The 21,364-nt window shown below is 39.3% G+C and overlaps 12 protein-coding genes across 12 annotated transcripts; 9 read left to right on the top strand and 3 right to left on the bottom strand.

Annotated features, from left to right (window-relative positions):
• Window positions 1–101: 101 nt before the first annotated feature.
• Window positions 102–2,012, top strand: L201_001173 (uncharacterized protein; the record flags this gene model as incomplete). The annotated part of the gene is made up of 6 exons (XM_066216966.1): window positions 102–176; window positions 236–669; window positions 727–897; window positions 950–1,170; window positions 1,220–1,718; window positions 1,775–2,012. 6 exons carry the CDS (start codon window positions 102–104, stop codon window positions 2,010–2,012), a joined length of 1,638 nt encoding a protein of 545 aa, XP_066073063.1.
• Window positions 2,013–2,399: 387 nt separating this feature from the next.
• L201_001172 (uncharacterized protein) lies at window positions 2,400–4,222 on the bottom strand (the record flags this gene model as incomplete). The annotated part of the gene is made up of 9 exons (XM_066216965.1): window positions 2,400–2,459; window positions 2,522–2,590; window positions 2,673–3,381; window positions 3,451–3,503; window positions 3,566–3,644; window positions 3,751–3,832; window positions 4,000–4,051; window positions 4,115–4,127; window positions 4,197–4,222. 9 exons carry the CDS (start codon window positions 4,220–4,222, stop codon window positions 2,400–2,402), a joined length of 1,143 nt encoding a protein of 380 aa, XP_066073062.1.
• A 556-nt stretch (window positions 4,223–4,778) lies between these two features.
• L201_001171 (porphobilinogen deaminase) lies at window positions 4,779–6,328 on the bottom strand (the record flags this gene model as incomplete). The annotated part of the gene is made up of 2 exons (XM_066216964.1): window positions 4,779–5,579; window positions 5,669–6,328. 2 exons carry the CDS (start codon window positions 6,326–6,328, stop codon window positions 4,779–4,781), a joined length of 1,461 nt encoding a protein of 486 aa, XP_066073061.1.
• Window positions 6,329–7,415: 1,087 nt separating this feature from the next.
• On the bottom strand, window positions 7,416–8,744 carry L201_001170 (uncharacterized protein; the record flags this gene model as incomplete). The annotated part of the gene is made up of 5 exons (XM_066216963.1): window positions 7,416–7,589; window positions 7,654–7,953; window positions 8,025–8,315; window positions 8,386–8,463; window positions 8,532–8,744. The coding sequence occupies 5 exons, from the start codon at window positions 8,742–8,744 to the stop codon at window positions 7,416–7,418; spliced, it is 1,056 nt and encodes a 351-aa protein (XP_066073060.1).
• A 621-nt stretch (window positions 8,745–9,365) lies between these two features.
• On the top strand, window positions 9,366–9,867 carry L201_001169 (uncharacterized protein; the record flags this gene model as incomplete). Its single annotated transcript, XM_066216962.1, has 3 exons — window positions 9,366–9,425; window positions 9,508–9,552; window positions 9,754–9,867. 3 exons carry the CDS (start codon window positions 9,366–9,368, stop codon window positions 9,865–9,867), a joined length of 219 nt encoding a protein of 72 aa, XP_066073059.1.
• A 935-nt stretch (window positions 9,868–10,802) lies between these two features.
• Window positions 10,803–13,142, top strand: L201_001168 (heat shock protein HSS1; the record flags this gene model as incomplete). Its single annotated transcript, XM_066216961.1, has 7 exons — window positions 10,803–10,829; window positions 10,913–10,967; window positions 11,033–11,286; window positions 11,357–11,768; window positions 11,823–12,657; window positions 12,726–12,874; window positions 12,937–13,142. 7 exons carry the CDS (start codon window positions 10,803–10,805, stop codon window positions 13,140–13,142), a joined length of 1,938 nt encoding a protein of 645 aa, XP_066073058.1.
• A 992-nt stretch (window positions 13,143–14,134) lies between these two features.
• L201_001167 (uncharacterized protein) lies at window positions 14,135–15,670 on the top strand (the record flags this gene model as incomplete). Its single annotated transcript, XM_066216960.1, has 2 exons — window positions 14,135–14,466; window positions 14,551–15,670. 2 exons carry the CDS (start codon window positions 14,135–14,137, stop codon window positions 15,668–15,670), a joined length of 1,452 nt encoding a protein of 483 aa, XP_066073057.1.
• A 95-nt stretch (window positions 15,671–15,765) lies between these two features.
• Window positions 15,766–16,329, top strand: L201_001166 (uncharacterized protein; the record flags this gene model as incomplete). The annotated part of the gene is made up of 1 exon (XM_066216959.1): window positions 15,766–16,329. The coding sequence occupies one exon, from the start codon at window positions 15,766–15,768 to the stop codon at window positions 16,327–16,329; it is 564 nt and encodes a 187-aa protein (XP_066073056.1).
• A 302-nt stretch (window positions 16,330–16,631) lies between these two features.
• Window positions 16,632–17,954, top strand: L201_001165 (uncharacterized protein; the record flags this gene model as incomplete). Its single annotated transcript, XM_066216958.1, has 5 exons — window positions 16,632–16,654; window positions 16,713–16,821; window positions 16,889–17,239; window positions 17,305–17,498; window positions 17,576–17,954. 5 exons carry the CDS (start codon window positions 16,632–16,634, stop codon window positions 17,952–17,954), a joined length of 1,056 nt encoding a protein of 351 aa, XP_066073055.1.
• Window positions 17,955–18,558: 604 nt separating this feature from the next.
• On the top strand, window positions 18,559–18,894 carry L201_001164 (uncharacterized protein; the record flags this gene model as incomplete). The annotated part of the gene is made up of 1 exon (XM_066216957.1): window positions 18,559–18,894. One exon carries the CDS (start codon window positions 18,559–18,561, stop codon window positions 18,892–18,894), a length of 336 nt encoding a protein of 111 aa, XP_066073054.1.
• An 84-nt stretch (window positions 18,895–18,978) lies between these two features.
• Window positions 18,979–19,263, top strand: L201_001163 (uncharacterized protein; the record flags this gene model as incomplete). The annotated part of the gene is made up of 1 exon (XM_066216956.1): window positions 18,979–19,263. The coding sequence occupies one exon, from the start codon at window positions 18,979–18,981 to the stop codon at window positions 19,261–19,263; it is 285 nt and encodes a 94-aa protein (XP_066073053.1).
• A 1,405-nt stretch (window positions 19,264–20,668) lies between these two features.
• On the top strand, window positions 20,669–21,274 carry L201_001162 (uncharacterized protein; the record flags this gene model as incomplete). The annotated part of the gene is made up of 1 exon (XM_066216955.1): window positions 20,669–21,274. One exon carries the CDS (start codon window positions 20,669–20,671, stop codon window positions 21,272–21,274), a length of 606 nt encoding a protein of 201 aa, XP_066073052.1.
• Between the last annotated feature and the right edge of the window lie 90 nt (window positions 21,275–21,364).

Here is a 21,364-nt window from a genome sequence, read left to right as displayed (position 1 = left end):
GATTTACAGAGCCTCCAATATCAACAGCGATTGCATCATCCCTCAGGTGGGTCTCAAAAGCGTCTTAGAATTCACCAAGAGAAAAAAGGTGTTATTGCGATATGACCGATATTCTTATCGACGATGTTGCCGCCCAATGTTCATCCCTTCAAGAGGATGAGCTTACCGTATTGGATGTAAGCCCTTTTCTTACTATTCATGAGAAACATAGACTTATTAACACCTTATTTCTCAGTCGATATATCCATCTTTGATTGAAATACATCCAAATCCTGATAACAAGCCAGGTCACCTTTTAACCCTTACATTACCCATCACCCTTGCCACCACTCATCAAGTACAGCTGGATACATCGTCAGGTCCATCAGTATCTCTAGAGGTATCCCATCTTCCTCCTCTCATCTTGAGAGTACTATTTCCGGAATCTTATCCTCTTGTCGAAGCGCCGAAGCCGATATCACTCAGAGCACCATTACCCAGTGGCGATAAACTAGGCAATTGGTTGCCTAAATCGACATTAAAACAAGTCCAAGATAAGCTCATCGAGATGTGGAATGAGGAGAAGGAAGTTTGTGGTGAAGGTATAGGTATAATCTGGAAATGGTGGGAATGGGTCGGTACAGGGGAGTTCTTATCAGATCTTGGAATGTTTAAAGGTTCTTCATTAGAGTGAGTGAACCTCTCTGCCATTTGTCTATATATGCTGATGTCAGTATTTGATTATAGGTTATCTGTCCCACCCATCATTCCGCCTTCAACATTTCACACCATGCTAAAGACCTACAACGCTAGCCAGATACATTCAGATTTCGAAAAGACAGCTTTTTCATGCTCGATTTGTTTGGAAAACCGTAAAGGGAAAAGTTGTATACAGATGCCTGGTTGTGGATGTGTTTTGTAAGTGATATATGGTAGAGAGAATCTTCTACATGCTAAATTATTGTTATAGTTGTACACCTTGCCTCAGTTCTTGTTGGTCATTGGCAATCACAGAAGGATCGTTAGAAAATGTATCTTGTCCCAGTATATCTTGCACCAAGCAGCGAGCTTTGCGCGATCGAGGAGAAACAGTGGACAACGAAATTGATGTGGAACTGGTAGAAAGTGTGGTGGGGAAAACGCTTAGGGAAAGATGGGAAGAAGTGAAAGAAAAGCGTATAGCAGAGATAGGTATGTCATAACCTGAGATTGACGGTAAATACAGCTAATGCCTCTTTAGATCCCTCTTATACGATATGCCCAAGACCATCATGTCAAGCAGCCGTACCACCGCCACCATTACCTACATCAGTTGTTTTCGATGTAGCATTCACATCTCGTGTCATTCGATTATCCGACCTCTCATCTACATCTTCTGCAAATTCTGACAGTGCAAGTACGGTATCTGTCGAATCAGTTATTACGCCTAGTATACCGACAGAAGACAGATGGGCAAGACATAGAACATGTCCAAAATGTTCATTCTCATTTTGTTTATATTGTAATGCAACATGGCATGGTCCACATACACCATGTGCATTCCCACAAACATCTCTAATAGTTTCTGAATATTTAAGTTATTCAGAAAATAGTGAAGGTAGAAAAAGAATGGAATTGAAAAGAGGTAAAGCAAATCTAGAAAGATTAGTTGCTAAATACTTTGAGGATGAAGCGAATAAATCTTGGTTGGAATCTAAAACTAGACCTTGTTCAGGCTGTGGCGTCAGAGTCGAGAAGAGGTCAGTCTTCAAACTTTTTTTGGTGGATTCATGATGCTAACGTCCATTTGTCGTAGTCATGGATGTAATCATATGACTTGCGGTAGATGTAACGCACATTTCTGTTATAGATGTGGAGATCCAATTAAACCTATAGATCCATATAAACATTTCAATACACCTGGGAGATCATGTTATCAGAAGTTGTTTGATCAGGAAGAAATTGAGAGATTTGAGAGAGAAGCTCAAGGAGGGGTAGTTGGAGGTGGCGGGGACGAGGATTGGAGGGAGTTCAGGGGGATATGGGAGTGGTGAAAGGGGTGTTTCGTATCGATGATATCTCGCCTCATTTATATGTGTAATTGTGCCGTGCCACCTAAATACTGTTGTTGCATCACAAATTGTATATATATATGCATTGCTGTTCTAAATAGCATATCTAGTGATAACAAATAGCTTTCATCGGCAATATACATGGGGTGGATTTTACAAATGACCGAAGGATGACTTTTGCGCCTTTTGTATCATCAAAAAACACCTTGCATAATTCATTCGGGAAAGATAAAAATCATTAGGTATGGTATAAAATACGTCAAGGTAAAACATTCAAGGGTCATAAACAGTATCGGTAAGGTAAGAGAGAGTAATCAGATGAAGAAGACTTTGGTATTGAACGAGTAGATAGGACGCAAACACTCCAACCTATCGTCGTCCGACTGTACCACCTTGTCGGTGATAAGCAGCAACTGTATCTAGTTCGGCCTGTGAAACGAAAAAAAAGTTATTCAGTTCCTGTTCAAGTTGCATGGTACGATTTGACTCACCTCTAAAGCTTTGATAGCAGTATGAGCTTGTTCCAAATCTTTGTTAAGTCTATCTCTTTCAGCGATGAGCTAGAGGTCAGTGTTACGCGGAGTCAGCATGATGTATTTCTTCTTATGGTAATTAAGTGAAATCTCAAAATCTCAAACTTACATGTTGTTCCCATTGTCTGAATCTGCTTTCTTCCAATTTAACTTGTTCCGTGAATCTTTTTCTTAACATTTCTTCTTCTTCTCTATATTTTGGATTATCTAATTTCCTAACCTTTGGTTCACCGAATTTACGTGTTTCCATTTGAGTCAATCTATAAGCTTCATAATGATTTTCCTCGGTTGAAGTGATTAAATCTAACATATATGATCTAATTAATAACGATCTCAACTTTTTGAAATCGCAATGATCTTCATTTTCTACTTCAGCTACACCCCACAAGTATTCTCTACCTTTTACAACTCTACCATCTGGTGTGGTCACATCTTGTGTACTTCCAATAATGGAAAATGGCATAACAGCTTGCATCGATCTAGCATATTCTGCTACAGCATCATCGTCGGTATCAATTGGCGGAGTATATATCTTGATTCCTTGAGCAGCAACGACTTCACGAATGACAGTTTTGAAATTTAATAAATCTTCAGGAACCATTGTGTCTGCTTTAGCAATGACTGGAATGAGATTGACTCTAGTGCCGAGTCGTTTCATAATTTCTACATCAAGAGGTTTGAGGGTTGTACCAGTTGGTTTAACGAAATATAGACAGGCGTGAATCCGTAAATCTTGTTTCTCCTTTCTATGAGGTTGTTGCTCTTGTCTCATATATGATTCATGTTGATCGTCGATGAAATCAATAATGGGTGTCCAACTAAAATACCGCAATGTGAGGTCAGTATAAACGGGCTGAAAAACACGGGATGCGCACGTAGCAACTCACCTATCTCTATTGTTGACATAATCACCGAAACCAGGGGTATCAATAACGGTTAACTGTCGCAATCATATCAGCTGAGCCTTGAAGTTCTAGTGGATATAGCTGATCTGAAACCTACCTTGATGTTAAACCCCCTTTCTTCCAAATCAGCTTTAAGAATCTCAATTTCAGTAGTTTTATCTAACTGTTTTGCGAATCTAATTACATCAAATCAGATGTATCAGCTGAGGATCGTTGTATTGATGTCGAGTCTACTGAGACTTGATGGCTCTAACGCATAGATCCAGTAGTCTTCCTACCTACCTTTGACGATAATTCCTTGGTGCGCATATTTCAGTAGCGAAAAGTGTGTTAATCAATGTTGTTTTTCCTAAACCGGATTCACCTGAAGAGAGTGGTAAAGTCGTTAGCTGTTGTCATGTATTCCTCAAGTCGGTACGAATGAGACTTTGCATGTCAAGGATGCGATCTGTATATTGACAGAGCCAAAAGGCGTCTCTTTCCGCACAGACTCGTTTTATTTCTAGTTGACGATATGATTGAACCACTTACCAACTACCATGATAGTGAAATGAGCACCATGTTGAGAAGTGATTTTATGCCTCTACGAGAGATCAGAGTCAGCTGTATCCCTAGAACCATCAGATATCGGGAAATAACAGCTCACTTGATTTGGCAAACTGAGAGGAAGTATCTATCATCAGTCAACCCTCCTCATAGGTCGAAACCAGCTAAAACGGATTACTTACTTAGCAATACCGATACCATCAGACATGTCTTCTATCTTCTTCTACTTCTATAGGGTATAATCCAGTAAAGACAGAGTCAAACTACTTATACTGAAATGAAACCGATTATGTTGGTGAAGTTGACAATAGAGAAGAATTGTTATTGAATTGAGTATTTGTTGAATTGTATATATAGAGTGGTCAAAGCAATGCAGCAATATACAGTAGCTTGCAACACGGTGCCCCTTGCTTAGATTGCGTGTCAAATATGAGTCGCGTGGCACACATAACGTAATCACAATAACAGAAGAAATCGCGTATTGTAGCAGATTATAGTAGCAGGATATTAAGATATTTACATGCATATGGGGATGTTGCAGGGTCGCAATGATGTGGTGGTATGTACAAATTCGATATACCACCAAAAAGAAAGAAAAATGCACAGAATGATGAGGTGAGAGAGCAAAAGAAAAGTTCAATATAATATATATACAAGAGTCAAAGCGAAAATCCGAAGAGTAGGAGGTTGAAGAAGCAAACATAAGAATCGGTGTAAGGGTTGGCAGGACAGATAACTATGGGTTCGAAGTTTTGATAATTATTTTAAGCAATAACTTCAGATTGACCACCTTGAGTTTTACCTAACTTTTCCTGTTCTTCTTGAATAGCTTTAGATCTTTGTAGAGCTTTTTCTAGATCTGCTTTCTCCCTTTCTTTTCTTATTGCGTTGATTTCATCTAAAACTTCTGAAGCACCCATTGCTCTCAATTTCCTTGCACAATCTTCACCGAATTTTTCTGCTTGTCTATATGATCTAACTATTACAGGTTTTGGTTCGTATAAAACATGTTTTTTACCATCTGTTGAAGTAACACATGTGGATAAAGTTAATTTCGCAAATCTTTTTCTTAAAGGTGGTAGTGAATTTTTCGAAAATGTTGGTGTAGATGGCCTTGTGTTTGGTTTTATGTCGATCAATCCTGAAAAATGTAACATTGGTGAATCTTCTTTTAATTCTTCTTCAATTTCATCTTTAAATGGATCTTCGACATCATCTTCCAAGACATAGTCGGAATCTAATTCAACAATCTCACTTTCAACACCAACAGGTACTGAACATCCACCCTCTAATACTCTCAAACAACCTCTCTCAGCTCCACATGTCCATTCAGTTGGCCAATGTCCTAAACCCCTCAAACAATTTCTCGTTCGATTGTCATCGGATCGGATTTCTACTGCTAATGCACCTTGACCGACAGCGTGCATCAAAACAGGAGACGACAGTGTAGATACTACTCGATCCGCCATACCCAGACGTTGAAGACCTGACATGGCGAGAATTAAAGCGGCAAAGGGAGATTCAGGATTATCAAGTTTGGTAAATCGGGTATTGAGATTTCCTCTCTACATGAGACAGACAGTCAGCCTTATCCTCGATTAATTGCATCTGCCATGGTGGATTCTGTTAATCACTGAGAGATACGATCACTCACCATATCCTCGAAGACCAAATTTGGGAAGGCTCTTTTTAATTGGGCTACTCTTCTTACACTTCCTGTACCAACCACTGAGCCATCGGGTAATTCGTCTAGAGACTTATATGGTAATCCTTGTTTAATGACTAAAGCATCTCTTGGATCATGTCTTTTTACCATACAACCAATTTCACAACCATCTTTTAAAACTGTTGGTACATCTTTTAAAGAATGAATCAACATATCAAAATGACCATTAAGTAATTTGAACTCTAATTCATCTGTCCATAATGATTTTGCAGGTTGTGTAGATGAATAAGGTGATAATAAATGTAAAGGTGTAGTTTGATTTCTATCTCCAACTGTTGTCATAGATTCAATCGAAAATTGAAATGGTATTTTTTCTTCTTCCGATACATCTTCACCTTCTTCAGAAGAAGTAGCATTTTCATCTTGTTGATCTTGAGAAAATTCAGGTAAAGGTTTAAATGGAGAATTATGTAAAATTCTTAAATCATCTGCTACATGACCAGTTTGAATTAAAGCTAAATTTGATTTCCTTGTACCTAAAACAAATGAATTTGCTTGAACTTTCATAGCCATTAATAATTCTCTACCTGGTACAGGTCTTCTGTTAGCCGCTGTAGGGTTTGTATGCCATGGACATGATGAAGTCATTTCGCAAGTTTCACAAAGTGGTGTTGAAACTGCTGTGGGTATATGAAAATGTGCTGGTAATGGGATTGGAGGTGGTATTGTGATTGGTAAATTTGAGTAAACTGTCAAAGTTTACTGATATGCGCGTTGTAAATGTGTCTTGTAAGCTGTTTATCCTTATTTAGACAGTTGTATACTCGTTGAAGCTGTAGTGGTCAGACTGGTTTCTTAAAGCTGAAGGTGGAGTAGTTATATTCACTCGATCGACTGGTGTTATGTATAAGTCGTGACTGTCCCGGTTCGAAGTATAACTCTTTTGGTGGTAGTAGAGGTGAGTCTCTTGCGTTTGTTGTGCTTGAATCCAAAGACGATGGGTGTTTGCGATCGTTGAATGGATATCTTTTGATTTTGTTGATTTAGAAAAATAAAAAAAAACAGAAGTTTGCTGTATGTACGGTGAAAACAGATCTGAGCGTATATACACTGTATGGTGGTGTACCCTAAGTTACCCGATGAAATCACTCTTCACCATAGTAAAAAGTCAAAAGTGGCGGATAATTTCCCGAATATCCAATCAAATCATATCCATTTCGTACGTAGATCATCCATTCATATCATCTCCGTATCCAATATATTCATCACGTCGGCCGATTCATATGCTGTTGAAGATTACGAATTTGGCCTTTTTGACGTGTAGCCAACCCGTTTATTCACAATGCAAGCATATCGTATGCACCACGCGCAAGATAGAGTTGTCTTCTTATGCACAATGGGAGGCATTAAACGGTAATAACGTGATGTCACTAATGTACACAAAGATACAGACAATAATTTATGTACTGACTCGATGAGAATCATCTTTTAAACGCTTGGCGATGCGATGGAGGATACATGAGGTTGACATGTAGGGGTATTAATCCGGATAAGGTATATGAGTGAACTATTAATTGTTATAACCTACATACTATAGGTATGATGCGTTATAAAGGTAATGAGGGGATTCGTTTCTAGTCATCTTGTGTATCTATCTGATTCTATGGATATAGTCCATTCCCGCTATTCCTGCCTACGCCCAACATATCTCATGTATTTGCTGTAAAGTAATGATCTATTGCTTCTTTCCAGTACCAATCTTGATCTTCTCGATATTGTTTGGTCCTCCCATTAACACGAGTCTTTCGGCTTCGAGACCTTCTTGAGTAGCTCTTTCATGTTCTTCAGCTTCGATCTTAGCTCTTTGATTAGCTTTAGCAGCGGCGAGTCTTTTCTTGTAAGCGTGGTACTGCAAACCAAATAGAATTAGCCTACACTCGTGATGTTACTATCAATATTTCTAAAGAACTTACTTTGGCATCGGTACCAAGAGAGAAATCCCACCATCTAAAGGAAGTTGAGAAACAGTTTGTGAAAGCCATATGGTGGTAATCGTGATGATCTGCACCGGCCCAGAATGGAATGAAATGTCTTAATGACCAAGGGAAATCATAACCTGAATGAGCATCTACAGCTTGCCATAATCTAAGTGTAATCCAAATGTATACAGTGAGGATGTGTAAATCTTTTCTGAATAAACAGTAGAGGAATGGTCCAGAAATTGTTCCTTGAGCTAAAATGAGAACTTCGAGTGGATGGGCGTATTCAGCGGCCTAAATATATCGAAGATATCAGCGTTAAACTCTCATTGCTTAAGATGATGAACGAGGGGATAAAGACTTACGAGACCAATTGGAGCAGAGAATTCGTGGTGTAATTTATGGATGTTCTTGTAGAAAGGACCGTAGTGTAAACCTCTATGTGCCCAGTAGTGGAACATATCTTCAAAGACGAAAAAAAAGGCAATTTGTGCAGCCATTAAACCGATTGATGAGAATGGGACTTCATATGTAGCCATACCGAAATAACAACAAATTGGGTGAAAAGCGTAAATTAATGGTAATTCACATGTGAAATGTGTTAATAATACAACTTTTGTACATTTCCAGATTTGTTCTTTGGAGATGTGCTTGTCCTACAAGATGAAAGAGATTGTTAGCTTAGATTTAGACGTCTGGTATTCGAGCGAGAAGAGCATAACTTACAGGTTGAATTTTCCATTGATGGAAATAAGGTATAGCATCGATAATTAACCATGGTATAGCTCTTCCGAAGTAAACGATCTGTTATTTGATGACTATATCAGTAAACTGATACAGTGGATATCTGGGGCAAAAGCTGAATGACTCACCTCGTGAAGTAAGAAACTCATTACACCAGTGGCAAGAACAGGGTTACCCATCCAAATATAATAGCTTGCCCATGTTCTTTCTAACCAGTTCAAGGCTTCTAAATTGACATCACCGTATAATGTATTTTGAGTCTGAGTTGCATTCATAGACACAAATTGATCTGCTACTACTGGAGCGTATTTTTGTAAGAAATCCATGGCTACTGCTGACATCTTGAAGAGAGGTGAAAAGAGATACGTCGATGACCACTAAACTGAAGAAAGGCTGTTGATAGAAAAAAAGAAAAAAAAGAGAACCTCAATCTATGCTTGGTGGGATTGACAAGCTTATGACTGAAGAAAGAAGAAGAGGGATATCTATGAAAGAAAAGAATGCCACCTATATAAAGGATTACACGAATAAGTCGGATTGAATCGGGTTACCAAAAGTCATAAGTTTAACGATTAAAAAAAAAGGATCGTATCAGACAACAACAAGCAACTAGCTTAGGACGCGATGATCACCTCTGGTTGAAATTATTTTTCATACCGGTCAATGCTCAAACATTCAGGGTTCAAGTGAAATAATCAAATAGTCAAATTGTCCGTATAATCTGGTGAGTAGTAGTGGATGCAAAGTGGAACGATCATACGATTATCCCATACCTTTAGCTTTGTTTACTTTTGCCACACAAACCACGTGTAGCTCGTTACATAACCCCCAAAAACTTGCATCACACCCTAACTAGCCTCCACTTGAAGAAGACGCGAAAATCCAATACTCTAACGCGACTGTTATAACGATGCTTGACCAACATATCCAAAACATTACCTATACATTACATAGCAAGCAATATGGAGAACCCTCATGAAGCAGAGCAAGCAGTTCTATTGGAAAGAATCATAAAAAATGTTGTGAGTTTTACAAGTAGATATCCGGAACCTCGTTGTCTTCGGGTCAACTCGTTAACCAATTGTGCTTTGATATTGTTTTCAGGATAAATGTAACGAAGCAGTCATGGAAATGAATCATTGTATAAAAGTGGGTCGATTGATGTTCATCTTCATCTGAAAGTGTATCGTGATTCAGCAAATTCAACGAGGACAGATACCTTTCAAATATCTGATCATGTTTACACCGTGCCCAATCAAGAATGAACGATTTCAGCCGAGCCGGATTATCTATTTGTTGCATTCGTGTTCTGTGATATAGGGTTACTGACATTATGATCAAATCATATAGGAAATCCTCGAATCTTCTTCAGACGTACATATCGCAGCTCAACTCTTTGCTAATTATAGTAGAAATGTTAAATACAACCTTGAGCAAGTTGCACAAATGCCTAAACCAGTATAAATCAGCATGTAATCAATCTCGTTGACATATCAACAACGCAGTCATTTGGGTTACTTAGTTGTATATAGTATATAGGAATGGACAATGTATCTCTTATAACGTGTGATATTCTTTCTAAAGAGCGCGAACAGCAGATCTCGTAGCAAGTTGAAGGTGGTCCTTTCGGTTGCAGGTGACGATCGTTTGAGTTTGTGGCTGTCTAGGTTTTTCGTGGCAGTCTTCGTGGTTCACATCTTGTGGTATCTTTCAGCTTGCCAGCAGCTCGTTTCGCTCAGATATCTCTCTCTATCTCTAGTTTATGTGTTTTTCTCAACATCTCTAGCAAGCTTCTACTTACTACCAAACATCGGCGCTACCACGTGGCTCTTCGGCATCCGAGCTATTCCCTGGTTATTTCGAATCCCTTCTTGCGATCCTGGTTATGGGTGGCAAAAGTCCTTTCGTCCGCGGTCGACGGGATGTTTTGTCAAGTTTGTTTCCCTAACATTTCCAGTAAGTTTCCTTAATTGAGCCTTCCCAATAATGCAAATTCCAACCTCGGTTTTGATTTTTTACCCATCTCGTCATACCACGTGTAATGGTTATGAATACGTTATCTACGGTGAATTCTTTTGATTTTCTTTCTGGAGGATTCCATGATAGAATTTCCTACTTTGTTACGGTGTGAACTGGTAATTTCCCTCACTATCCAGCTTGTTCCATTACCTACCTATCCCGTTGAACGATTCCATTCTACCATCCCATCCCAATCACTACCCCTGTTACTTAAAAACATTTCATCTTTCTTTCCTTCTTTTCTTTTTTTTTTTCTCTCTTTTCCTCAGGCTTATTTTCACTCGCTAAATTATTAAAAAGAGTTGATACAAAAACAACAAACAAAACACATCCTATTTTTCCTTTTACATTACATTACACATATATAGATTATATCCAAAATGGTTAAAGCTGTCGGTATTGATTTAGTGAGTATTTGCACCTTCCTCAAATAATAATTACCTTGTATGTCACAAAGATTTGCCGCTGACCTAGAATCTTCATTAATTAGGGTACAACCTACTCTTGTGTCGCTGTATGGCAAAATGATCGAGTTGAAATCATTGGTAAGTTATCTCGCAATCGTAGAACTTTCAGGAATATCAGAGACTGACATGGGTTTTTCCTTCAGCCAACGATCAAGGTAACCGAACAACCCCATCTTACGTCGCTTTCAACGACTCTGAACGATTAATTGGTGATGCTGCCAAGAACCAAGTCGCCATGAACCCATACAACACTGTCTTCGACGCCAAACGATTGATTGGTAGAAAATTCGGTGATGCTGAAGTTCAAGCCGATATGAAACACTGGCCATTCAAAGTCATTGACAGAGCTGGTAAACCAATCATCCAAGTTGAATACCGAGGTGAAGAGAAAACCTTTGTAAGTTATATCACGCCTGGCATTACTACTCTGACGATCATATGCTGATGATTAATCTCTATATATATAGTCACCAGAAGAAGTTTCATCAATGGTTTTAATCAAAATGAAAGAAACCGCTGAAGCTTATCTCGGTGGAACCGTCTCAAAAGCTGTCGTAACTGTCCCAGCTTACTTCAACGATTCTCAAAGACAAGCCACCAAAGATGCTGGTACCATTGCCGGTCTCGATGTTCTTAGAATCATCAACGAACCAACTGCCGCCGCTATCGCTTACGGTCTCGACAAAAAATCTGAAGGTGAAAAGAACGTTCTTATCTTCGATCTTGGTGGTGGTACTTTCGATGTATCCCTCTTAACCATTGAAGAAGGTATCTTCGAAGTTAAAGCTACTGCTGGTGACACTCACTTAGGTGGTGAAGATTTCGATAACAGATTAGTCAACCACTTTGTACAAGAATTCAAGAGAAAGAACAAGAAAGGTGAGTTACAACTTTTCTATTCCACATGAATACATATACTGACTTTACATTCAGATCTCTCATCAAACGCCAGAGCTCTCCGAAGACTCCGAACTGCTTGTGAAAGAGCCAAGAGAACCCTTTCATCAGCTGCTCAAACCTCTATCGAAATCGACTCTCTCTTCGATGGTATCGATTTCTACACCTCAATCACCAGAGCTAGATTCGAAGAACTCTGTCAAGATCTTTTCAGATCCACCATGGACCCAGTTGAAAAAGTACTCAGAGATTCCAAGATTGATAAATCATCAGTTAATGAAATCGTATTAGTTGGTGGTTCAACCAGAATTCCAAAAATTCAAAAACTCGTTTCAGATATGTTCTCAGGTAGAGAACCAAACAGATCAATCAACCCTGATGAAGCTGTTGCTTACGGTGCTGCCGTTCAAGCTGCTATCTTAACTGGTGATACTTCAGAAGCCACTCAAGATTTACTCTTATTAGATGTTGCTCCATTATCTATGGGTATCGAAACCGCTGGTGGTATCATGACTCCATTAATCAAGAGAAACACTACTGTCCCAACCAAAAAATCAGAAGTCTTCTCAACTTACTCTGATAACCAACCTGGTGTACTTATCCAAGTCTACGAAGGTGAAAGAGCCAAGACCAAGGACTGTAACTTACTTGGTAAATTCGAACTTGCCGGTATCCCACCTGCACCAAGAGGTGTTCCTCAAATCGAAGTCTCTTTCGATGTTGATGCCAATGGTATCTTAAACGTCAACGCCGCCGATAAGACCACCGGTAAATCATCCAAGATCACCATCACCAACGATAAAGGTAGATTATCTAAAGAAGAAATCGAACGAATGTTGGCTGAAGCAGAAAAATATGCTAGTGAAGATAAGTCCGTATCATTTTCTTCCCTCTTTTCCTCTTATTGATCTTACGCTGATGTCTCTTCATCTTAAACAGGGAAGTTGCTGAGCGCGTTCAAGTCAAAAATCAACTTGAATCTTACGCTTTCTCACTCAAACAAACTCTCTCTGAACAAGGAGACAAATTTGAAAGTTCAGATCGTGAAACTCTACAAGCTAAAGTCGATGAAGTCATCTCTGCTCTTGGTAAGTAGCTCGGCTCCCAATTATTGTCCTACATATTGCTGATACGTTTTTTTTCCTTCCAGACACTATGGAATCTGCTTCTAAAGAAGAGATCGAACAACATCAAAAAGATTTGGAAGCTGTCGCCAACCCTATCATGACCAAATTCTACGGTGCCCAAGGTGGCGCACCAGGTGGTGCTCCAGGAGCTGCTCCAGGTGGATTCCCAGGTGCCGGCGGTGCTGGTGCATCTCATGAAGATGGTCCATCAGTTGAAGAAGTCGATTAAACCACTCGTTCGTAGATTTAGGTGGTGTAGTGGGTTGTATAGAGGTAGTCTGGTAAAGAAGTCAATAAAAATAAATTTCAATAATGGAATTTCCCTACAGCTAGCTTATTTATATAGATGTAGCTTAATTTCTCATGTTTTCAATAACATTATCATGATTTCTTGTATATGCATCGTTTTAGAGCTTTCGATAATATAATGTTCGCACACTTGGTTTGAAATTTTAGCAAAACTTTCCGCCATACTGCTAGTTATTATAACAGCTTACCTTTCATGTGTATTCCCATTGAACTCATATAACAACGACCGCTATATGTACTTGTTAGCCGGAAGGAATGCCCAAAACGAGTTTGTTTGTGATCGAGAGATTGACAAAAATGGCGCGAGGCTTTTTTTATCAACGCTCGGACAAAAGTGGCTCCTGGAATGTACTCGAGTACATGATTACTGTACAAAGAGCCCTTTTATTGATTGGTCAATTGTCTTTCTATTCTGCATCCTTCCATCAAAGGCACTTTTCTGGAATAGCTTGGAGATGGTATCTAAGCCAATATTATAAGGTCTATTGAAAATTATGCATATATAAAATGGATCAATGAACTGAGTACAACTTTGAATAATTATCGTTGATCCACCTCCGCACTATTAACACAATTGACGCCTGACCATACTCTAAAGCTCTTCTTCATAATGAGATGGTTCAACATTGTGATTTCGGTCACATTGCTGTTAACATGTCAGTCTATCCAAGCTATTACACCGTCGTCCACAGGTAGACAAGGGTATGGATTAATTGGATATGGTATAAATATGTATAATCCAGTATGTTGTCAAACATGTAAAAATATCGCGCCAACGTATTTATATTGTAAACCAGAAGATGTTGATGAAAGTATGCAAGGAATCTCAATGATTGTTCTATCGTCTAGACAGATGCATGATCATATGGATATGGATATGGATAACAACTCGACTGATGGTAAAGTAGCAACATGATGGCTTCCGCAAACTGTTTAGCAACGAATAAAGAATACCTTCAGACTATTGCATACTGCATGAAAGCTCATTGTGATACAACGCAAACTACTGTAGGTGATATAGAACATTGGTGGTGGTTGAACGTAGTTGGTGTTAAGCCAGATCAACCAAATCCTTCAATGACATATCAAGAATCATTAACAAGTTTAATGTCAACACCGAATTCAACTTTACCTGAAGATACACCATTATCCACTCCTGTCTTAGTGGATGAAGAAGCGTATATAGCAAATAATAATATTCTATCTAATTTCCAAAGAGCTGAAACTTTCCATGGTAAATATAGGTAAGTTGATATTTCTCATCGAGCCCTTTGATTTTGTGGCAGCAAGAACAGTATGTAGCACTAACTTTACTTGCATTCTTTCAGTATCATTTTAATCAGTACATGTTTCGCTTTACCTGTTTTCCTATCCTTCTCACGATTCCTTCCATTTCCTCATCGACTCACCAACCTTTTCAATGCGTATTTCATTGACTCATCATTGCATACACAAACAATCAACTTTCCCTTATTTGGTCAACTGAATTTACCTACAAGAGGTCAATCTTTATTTATCGGTTGGTGGATCTTCATCAATGTTTTGTGTTCCTCATTACAGTATAAATCTGTTCAACCTAATGCATGGTGGACAACAAGAACATTGGAAATAGCTACGTATATAGCAAATCGTACAGGCGCACTTAGTTTTGCCAATCTTCCTTTACTCACCTTATTTTCTGGTAGAAACGATTTATTATTGTGGTTGACAAATTGGTCATATTCAACATTCATCTTGTTACATAAAACCGTTGGGGTAATAGCAACTTTAGAAGCATGTTTACACTCTGCTATCTATTTACAGATCTACTTAGGTAAAGGTTTAGAACATTATAAAGAAGAGTCAAAAGCACCATATTGGATTATGGGTATATTAGCTACTTTAACATTATCTTTAATGGTTTTTCCTTTATCTCTAAAAAAAATTAGAAAAGTGATGTATGAATTTTTCGTTATCATGCACATTGCTTTAGCTATTTTGACTTTAGTTGGTTGTTGGTATCACATTATTTGGAGATACGACCATCAATGGGGATACGAATTATGGATTTATATCGCATTAGCTGTGTGGGGTTACGATAGAGTAGTAAGATTAATTAGAATGTCAAAAAGTGGAATTAAACATGCTTTAGTTTATCAAATTGATCAAGATTATTTAAGATTAGATATACCTACTTCATCAATCTATTCAGGCTATATTTATATCTATTTCTTAAACGTAAATTGGAAAAAATCTTTATTACCTAGACCATGGGAATCACATCCTTTCTCAATTGCTTCTTTCAATTCTTCCTCACCACCTATTAACACGACTACATCCTCTCCTACCTATGATCATCAAGAGAAATTCGGTGGAGATGGGCACGAAAATGAAAGTGAAAGCTCCACTACACCTAGATTGGAATCAAGTGAAAATGGTGAAATATCGAATAAAATAGACTCACTGTGATTCCAATAATGAACAATAATCATCTTAATAGCATCGTCAATACGAGTGGTATCAAATCCAATCCAGAAGGAAACAAAATAACCATTTTGTTAAAGATGGAAAAAGGTATAACCAGAGAGTTATCAAGATTCGCTGTTCCTATAAATTTAGGATTAATACCAAAACCAATTCCAATCATGATTGAGGGTTCATATGGATCACATGGATCTGGATCATTCTTGAATGAATACGTAAATGAATCAAATAGATATAACAAAATAATCTGTATTTCAGGTGGTGTAGGTATAACAGCTTTATTACCTAAATTATTAACTTTAAGAGATTCACCGCATAAATCGAAATCAACAAAAATCAAATTATATTGGTCAAGTAGAAGTCAATCTTTAGTCGATTCTGTCCAAGAGCTGTTCCCTACTACAGTATTCTCAGATCCCGAAAAGTCTTGCTGGGACGGTATTGAAACTCATATTTCAGTTGGAACAAGATTACATCTAGAAGAGATTATCGATACGGAATTGACTAAGTCAGATGATCATACAGGTACTTTAGTAGTCGTTAGTGGCCCAAAAGGAATGGCTGATTCAGTCAGAAATCTAGTTACCACAAGAGCCAAAAGGGGGATTGTAGTCAAATTCATCCAGGAATCGTTTGAATGGTAAAGCCGGAGATAGTTGAGGCAGACTTCGAGATCCTTGTCCAGTACGCTTTTATACATGTGAAAATGCATATCATTGTCTTCTCCTTATATCTCGTCCCAAACATCTGATTGCATGCGGACCACCGCGCGAAGAGGGGGGGAGGGGACGGGGGCGGGGGACACAATTACGTAAGATACGCTCGCATCCTCCACCTCACGTTGCCACCTAACAGTACCTCGAAGTAATGATTATTTGTGCCTTCACCTTGTTAATACTCTTCTCTTTCTCTTCTTCAGCTAAGATCTGATCAAAAGCGGACCAGGATGCCTCGACTACAGATCCTGCAGTAAGTGTACCAACCATACCCTAGAATTCCTGACCAAATTAGCTGACATACATACTAGTCACAAATCGTACCATCCTTATCTGGAAAAGAACAAGCAGAGGGTTCGGGAAGATGAAGCTAGAGCCAGAGCAGAAGAATTGGCAGCAGAGCAAAGAGAGGTGGATGCTGTAAGCTTATTCCGCATCATTATCGCTAGCATGCAATAAACTTACTTACTTGCGGTCAACTTTCTAGGAAGCTCAAGATCGATTATCAACCTTACGTAGACGAGCTGGATCCCCCTCTTATGTAGATAATCAGATTGACAACGATAATTTACCATCTACATCAAGTTCAAGAGACAAAGATCATGGTCATGGTAAAAGTCTCATAGAAAGACACAGAGAGAAGAAAGCTAAAGAAGAAAAGCGGGAGAAGAAAAAGAGAGATAGGTTAGATTTTGATTTTCCAAGTGAGACAGCTAGGAGAAACAAGGGGAAAGATAAAGCAAAATATGATGAAGATGATGAAGATAGTGGAGCAAGAGGAATGGGTAAATGGGAAACGGATGGTCATTTGAACCTGTTTGCTGATCTGGAAAGGGATGTAAGTTGTTTTGGCATTGAACATATCGCTTATATTCCCAGCTAACCAATGTCTACATATTATAGCCAAGACTCAATAAAACTCAACCTACTTTGGCCGAAATTGCCAAAGCTAAAAAAGATCAAGAAGCCGACCCGTTCACATTGTATCTTGGCAGACCAGATAAAGAGACTAAACCTTGGTATGTGGATAAGGATCTGAAGAGAATTGAAGATAGGGAAATTGGCGAAGAAGCGGAAGAACGGAGGGAACGAGATCGGTAAGCATCTTACGAATCTTCGTTGATTCCTTCTTTTTTATGAGCAAAAAGCTGATATGAAAATTCATTTCCCGTAGACGTAAAGATGCTCGCTCAAAAAATCGTAATGACCCCTTAACCCATATATCGACCTTACTTACTACTTCATCTTCATCGATCTCCCGCTCCCATGGAACACAACATCGTCCACATCATCACCATAAACAATCTAATATATCTCAGCCTTCAAACCCAGCTGAAGTCAGAAAAGCTAGAGAATTGTCAGAAAGAGAAAGAGCTTTAGCTTTAATCGCTAAATCGAAACAACCTGTTGGGGGCAGGTTATGGGATGATACGCCTTCAACTGTCGGTGGTGGGAATAGAAGTTGGGCAGAAGAATGGGAAAGAGAACAAGCAAAAGCAGGTCGAAGGTTCTTTGATAAACCGCCTAATGGTGCAAGGAGCTGGGAAGTCTAGCTTTAGGCTGTAAAACAACGGATGACTGTCTGGTCAAACAGCACAAGATCTAGAAATTGTCAACGTATTCGATCAGCCTTACAGGCTATTAGAAACGGCCGGGATGCGCAAGCGATAACGTTCGTCACCTCCCTTTGATCAGCTCGAAATGTCTTACCTATCGTTGCAAATCCGATTTTCGACTCGCTGTTCGCCATACATCGCTTAATAACAACCTAGATCTCGCTTATGGATCTGCGAGTCATGTTGGAGATATTTGATATCAACGCCTGTCTCAGCTCAAATCAAGTTCTCTTTCCTCGCCTATAATTTACCACTATGACAATACCCTCCTTACATCGCGGTAATGACAAAAGAGATTACCTTTCCAGAGAGATTTTTCGACCACAGCCTCTGTTATTCGACCAACACCGATGTAGTTCCGCTTCATGGGTATCCAAAGAGCTCTTAAAGTCGTATATAACAGTCACATATGCTACTGAAGCGTATAAATACGCGTCCAAAATCGTGGATTTTGGTCTTTCGGTAACCCTATTCTCTGGCCCATATATAGGTAGTCAGAATATCCCTTGGGCACCGATAAACCTATAGCATCAATTCCACCATGAATTCTGATCGTACAACTTCAAATGCCTCGTTAAATGCTCAATCGCGAGTCGCAACTTCTAGCAATCGGTCCAAACAAGAGACGGGTATATTCAGAACACACAGTAATTCGTTCGAACAGCCACTCAAACTTCCACCACGAGCTCATGCTCGACACTTCCGTTCACTTAATGATGGTGCAACCCCAGCTGTCAATGCCCCTAATAGTAACGCTACTCGATCAGATATACCATTGACCACCTTCACAGCCGGATCTATCACATCTGAAGATGCAACCGATACTTCTCAACTTAGACAATATCATCATCGAAATGTGGGCCCTGAAAGAATATAAGTATACCATCGTCCAGCTCGTTCAGATTATCAAGTCGACACTACACGGTCATCGGGTAGCAATGCCACCCATAGGGTTAGAAACATGGTCGCCGCTGGAGCAGTGGCAGGCTTAGCAGGAGCGGCTGTTGATACTGCTATCTCAACCGAAAGGGAAGGAGAAGAAGAAGGAATAGGGAGAGAAGCAGTTAGAGACGCCACTGCAAATGCTTTTAGAGGAGGATCAGATCCAGCACCTTTACCATATGATACTTCAATGACCCCACAACAAGTCATACCTGTTCACAATTCTGGCGATGGCTTTGATCCGGACTGTGATTGTAGTGGATGCTTCTGTTGTTGCGACGGCGGGTGCGGTGGCGGCTTTTAGCTTGACCAGTTCATAATGGTTGGTTATATTGCGTCTGAATATGACAACGATTACTTTCCATGGTCACAGCCTTCTCATACACACAGTACGACAAATTCAAGTCACAATATGATGCGATTCAGACATGAAAGGAGAGCGTTCCTTCTCATGCCTCATAGCAGCACTATGATAAGTCTCTACCCTGGTAGATCCAACCCTGTTTCGCAAAAGGGAATGACATAACGTCAGTGCTTCAGATTTGAGAACATATCTGTTCTTATGAACAGAGAGTCACGCCTCGGTTGCTACAGTATTGCATGTTGTACGGCTATGAGCCTATACAGTATATCATGTCTACTCTCCCGTGATATACATAAATTATTTGGGTTTTCTTTTGACTTTAATTTTCTTCAGCCCTTTCCACTTGACAACACCAAACATACCATCACATCAAGGACATGCCCGAAGGAACTGATACTGCTACTGGTAGATCATCTGTTGCTTCTGACGATTCAGCTTTACGACCTCAAATCCCACCTAATGCCCATACCTCAAGCCATAACTTCTAAAAACAGCACTTGCACCAACGACACCATCAACAGTAGTATACAAGCTGATCAAGGTGGAAGGCAAAATCGTTGTCATCAATCTGATTATCACAATTACCAATATGCTGTCGACAGAGGTGGTATGCGTAATGAGACAGGAAGAAGTGGTATAAATGATCAAGTTCAGCCTTCATCAAGTGGCAGCAACGAAAATGTACGACAGGATAACGACATCACCACCACCACAACAACAATAAACTTCGACCATTCAAGTGATTCAGGAGCAAACAAAAAGAGTAGAGTCGATTACACACCCTTATTCTGCCTTTCTGCTGACAAGGCTTGTGAGAAGTGTGGTGATTGCTATGAGGCTTGTTGTACTGTTTGTACTAGTTGTGGTGATTGCAATAGCTGTGATTGCTGAAATCCAACTAACCTGTACTGCATGTAGGCCTATGCCACATTCTCCATAGAACCTGCTTTTAACGGGTATTCAGAGTTAGTGTATCGATTCGATATGCAGTATGTCTGAATTACCATATGGGGTACCGATTGCATCGTCTTACAACAGTTTTATACTCTCCTTTGATTGACTTACCCCCCAACAGTGAACAGTGGAGCGTTGAAGGAAAAGGAGCGGCATTACATCATATTGTACAATCTGTAGCTGTCATTGAATGTATGTAGCTTGTTAGTCATTAGCTATGCAGTAATTACTGAACTTTGCATCATATATATAATAAACCCTCAACGATCAAACTCATTCTCCTTGATACAATATATACCATAAATCATATATCAACATATAATCTTACAGTACTTCAAATCATCATCCGATTTCTCACATTTTACGAATCCACCGAAATTCAGTCTTTAACATGTACCCTGATCAAGATACCTCAATCTCAACAGGTCCCTCAACTTACCGAGGATATACTGACTTAGCTTCTCAAAGTCAGCCTCAAGCTTCCACCTACGGTCAAAGGTGGTCTAATTACGGCCGTCCAGGTAACCCCAACACCCAAACTGATACTGATCATACTGATGACATAGGACCACCATTGCCACCTAGACTTTATCTGAAACCCTTAAATCCGCAATACCAAGTCGATTCATCAACTACAGACTCAACAGGTGTACCCTTAGATATATTACCTAGTATAATTGCAAATCAAAATGAATCGCTAGATCAGAGTCGGAATGCAGGCAACAATCACTCGTATGGTCCTACTTATCGAGGCAACGAGCCGTACAACCACAACAATACTAACAAAATGAAGTACTCAAGTCAAGCAACCGAATCTACTTCCAATAATGGTAACTTTGGTTTTAGTCGTGATGACAATACAAGACAAGGTATAAATCAATCACATCCCAACGAAGATCATTTGCAACAACCAAAGAAGACTCGCACTTGTCCGGATTGTTCGGATTGTTGTGATGTTTGTTGTGCTATTGTTTGCTGTTGTTGGCTTTGTGATTAGTTGTGTTATGGCAATTATCATATACAGTATAATCGTGTTTCAATCGCAGATAGATTGAAGAGATCCCGAACCAAGTTATGGGTTATAATG

Source organism: Kwoniella dendrophila, chromosome 1, assembly GCF_036810415.1.
Source record: "Kwoniella dendrophila CBS 6074 chromosome 1, complete sequence".
Classification (NCBI taxonomy): Eukaryota; Fungi; Basidiomycota; class Tremellomycetes; order Tremellales; family Cryptococcaceae; genus Kwoniella; species Kwoniella dendrophila.
The sequence above is the reverse complement of the archived record's forward strand: the minus strand, read 5'-3'. Positions and strand labels throughout refer to the sequence as shown.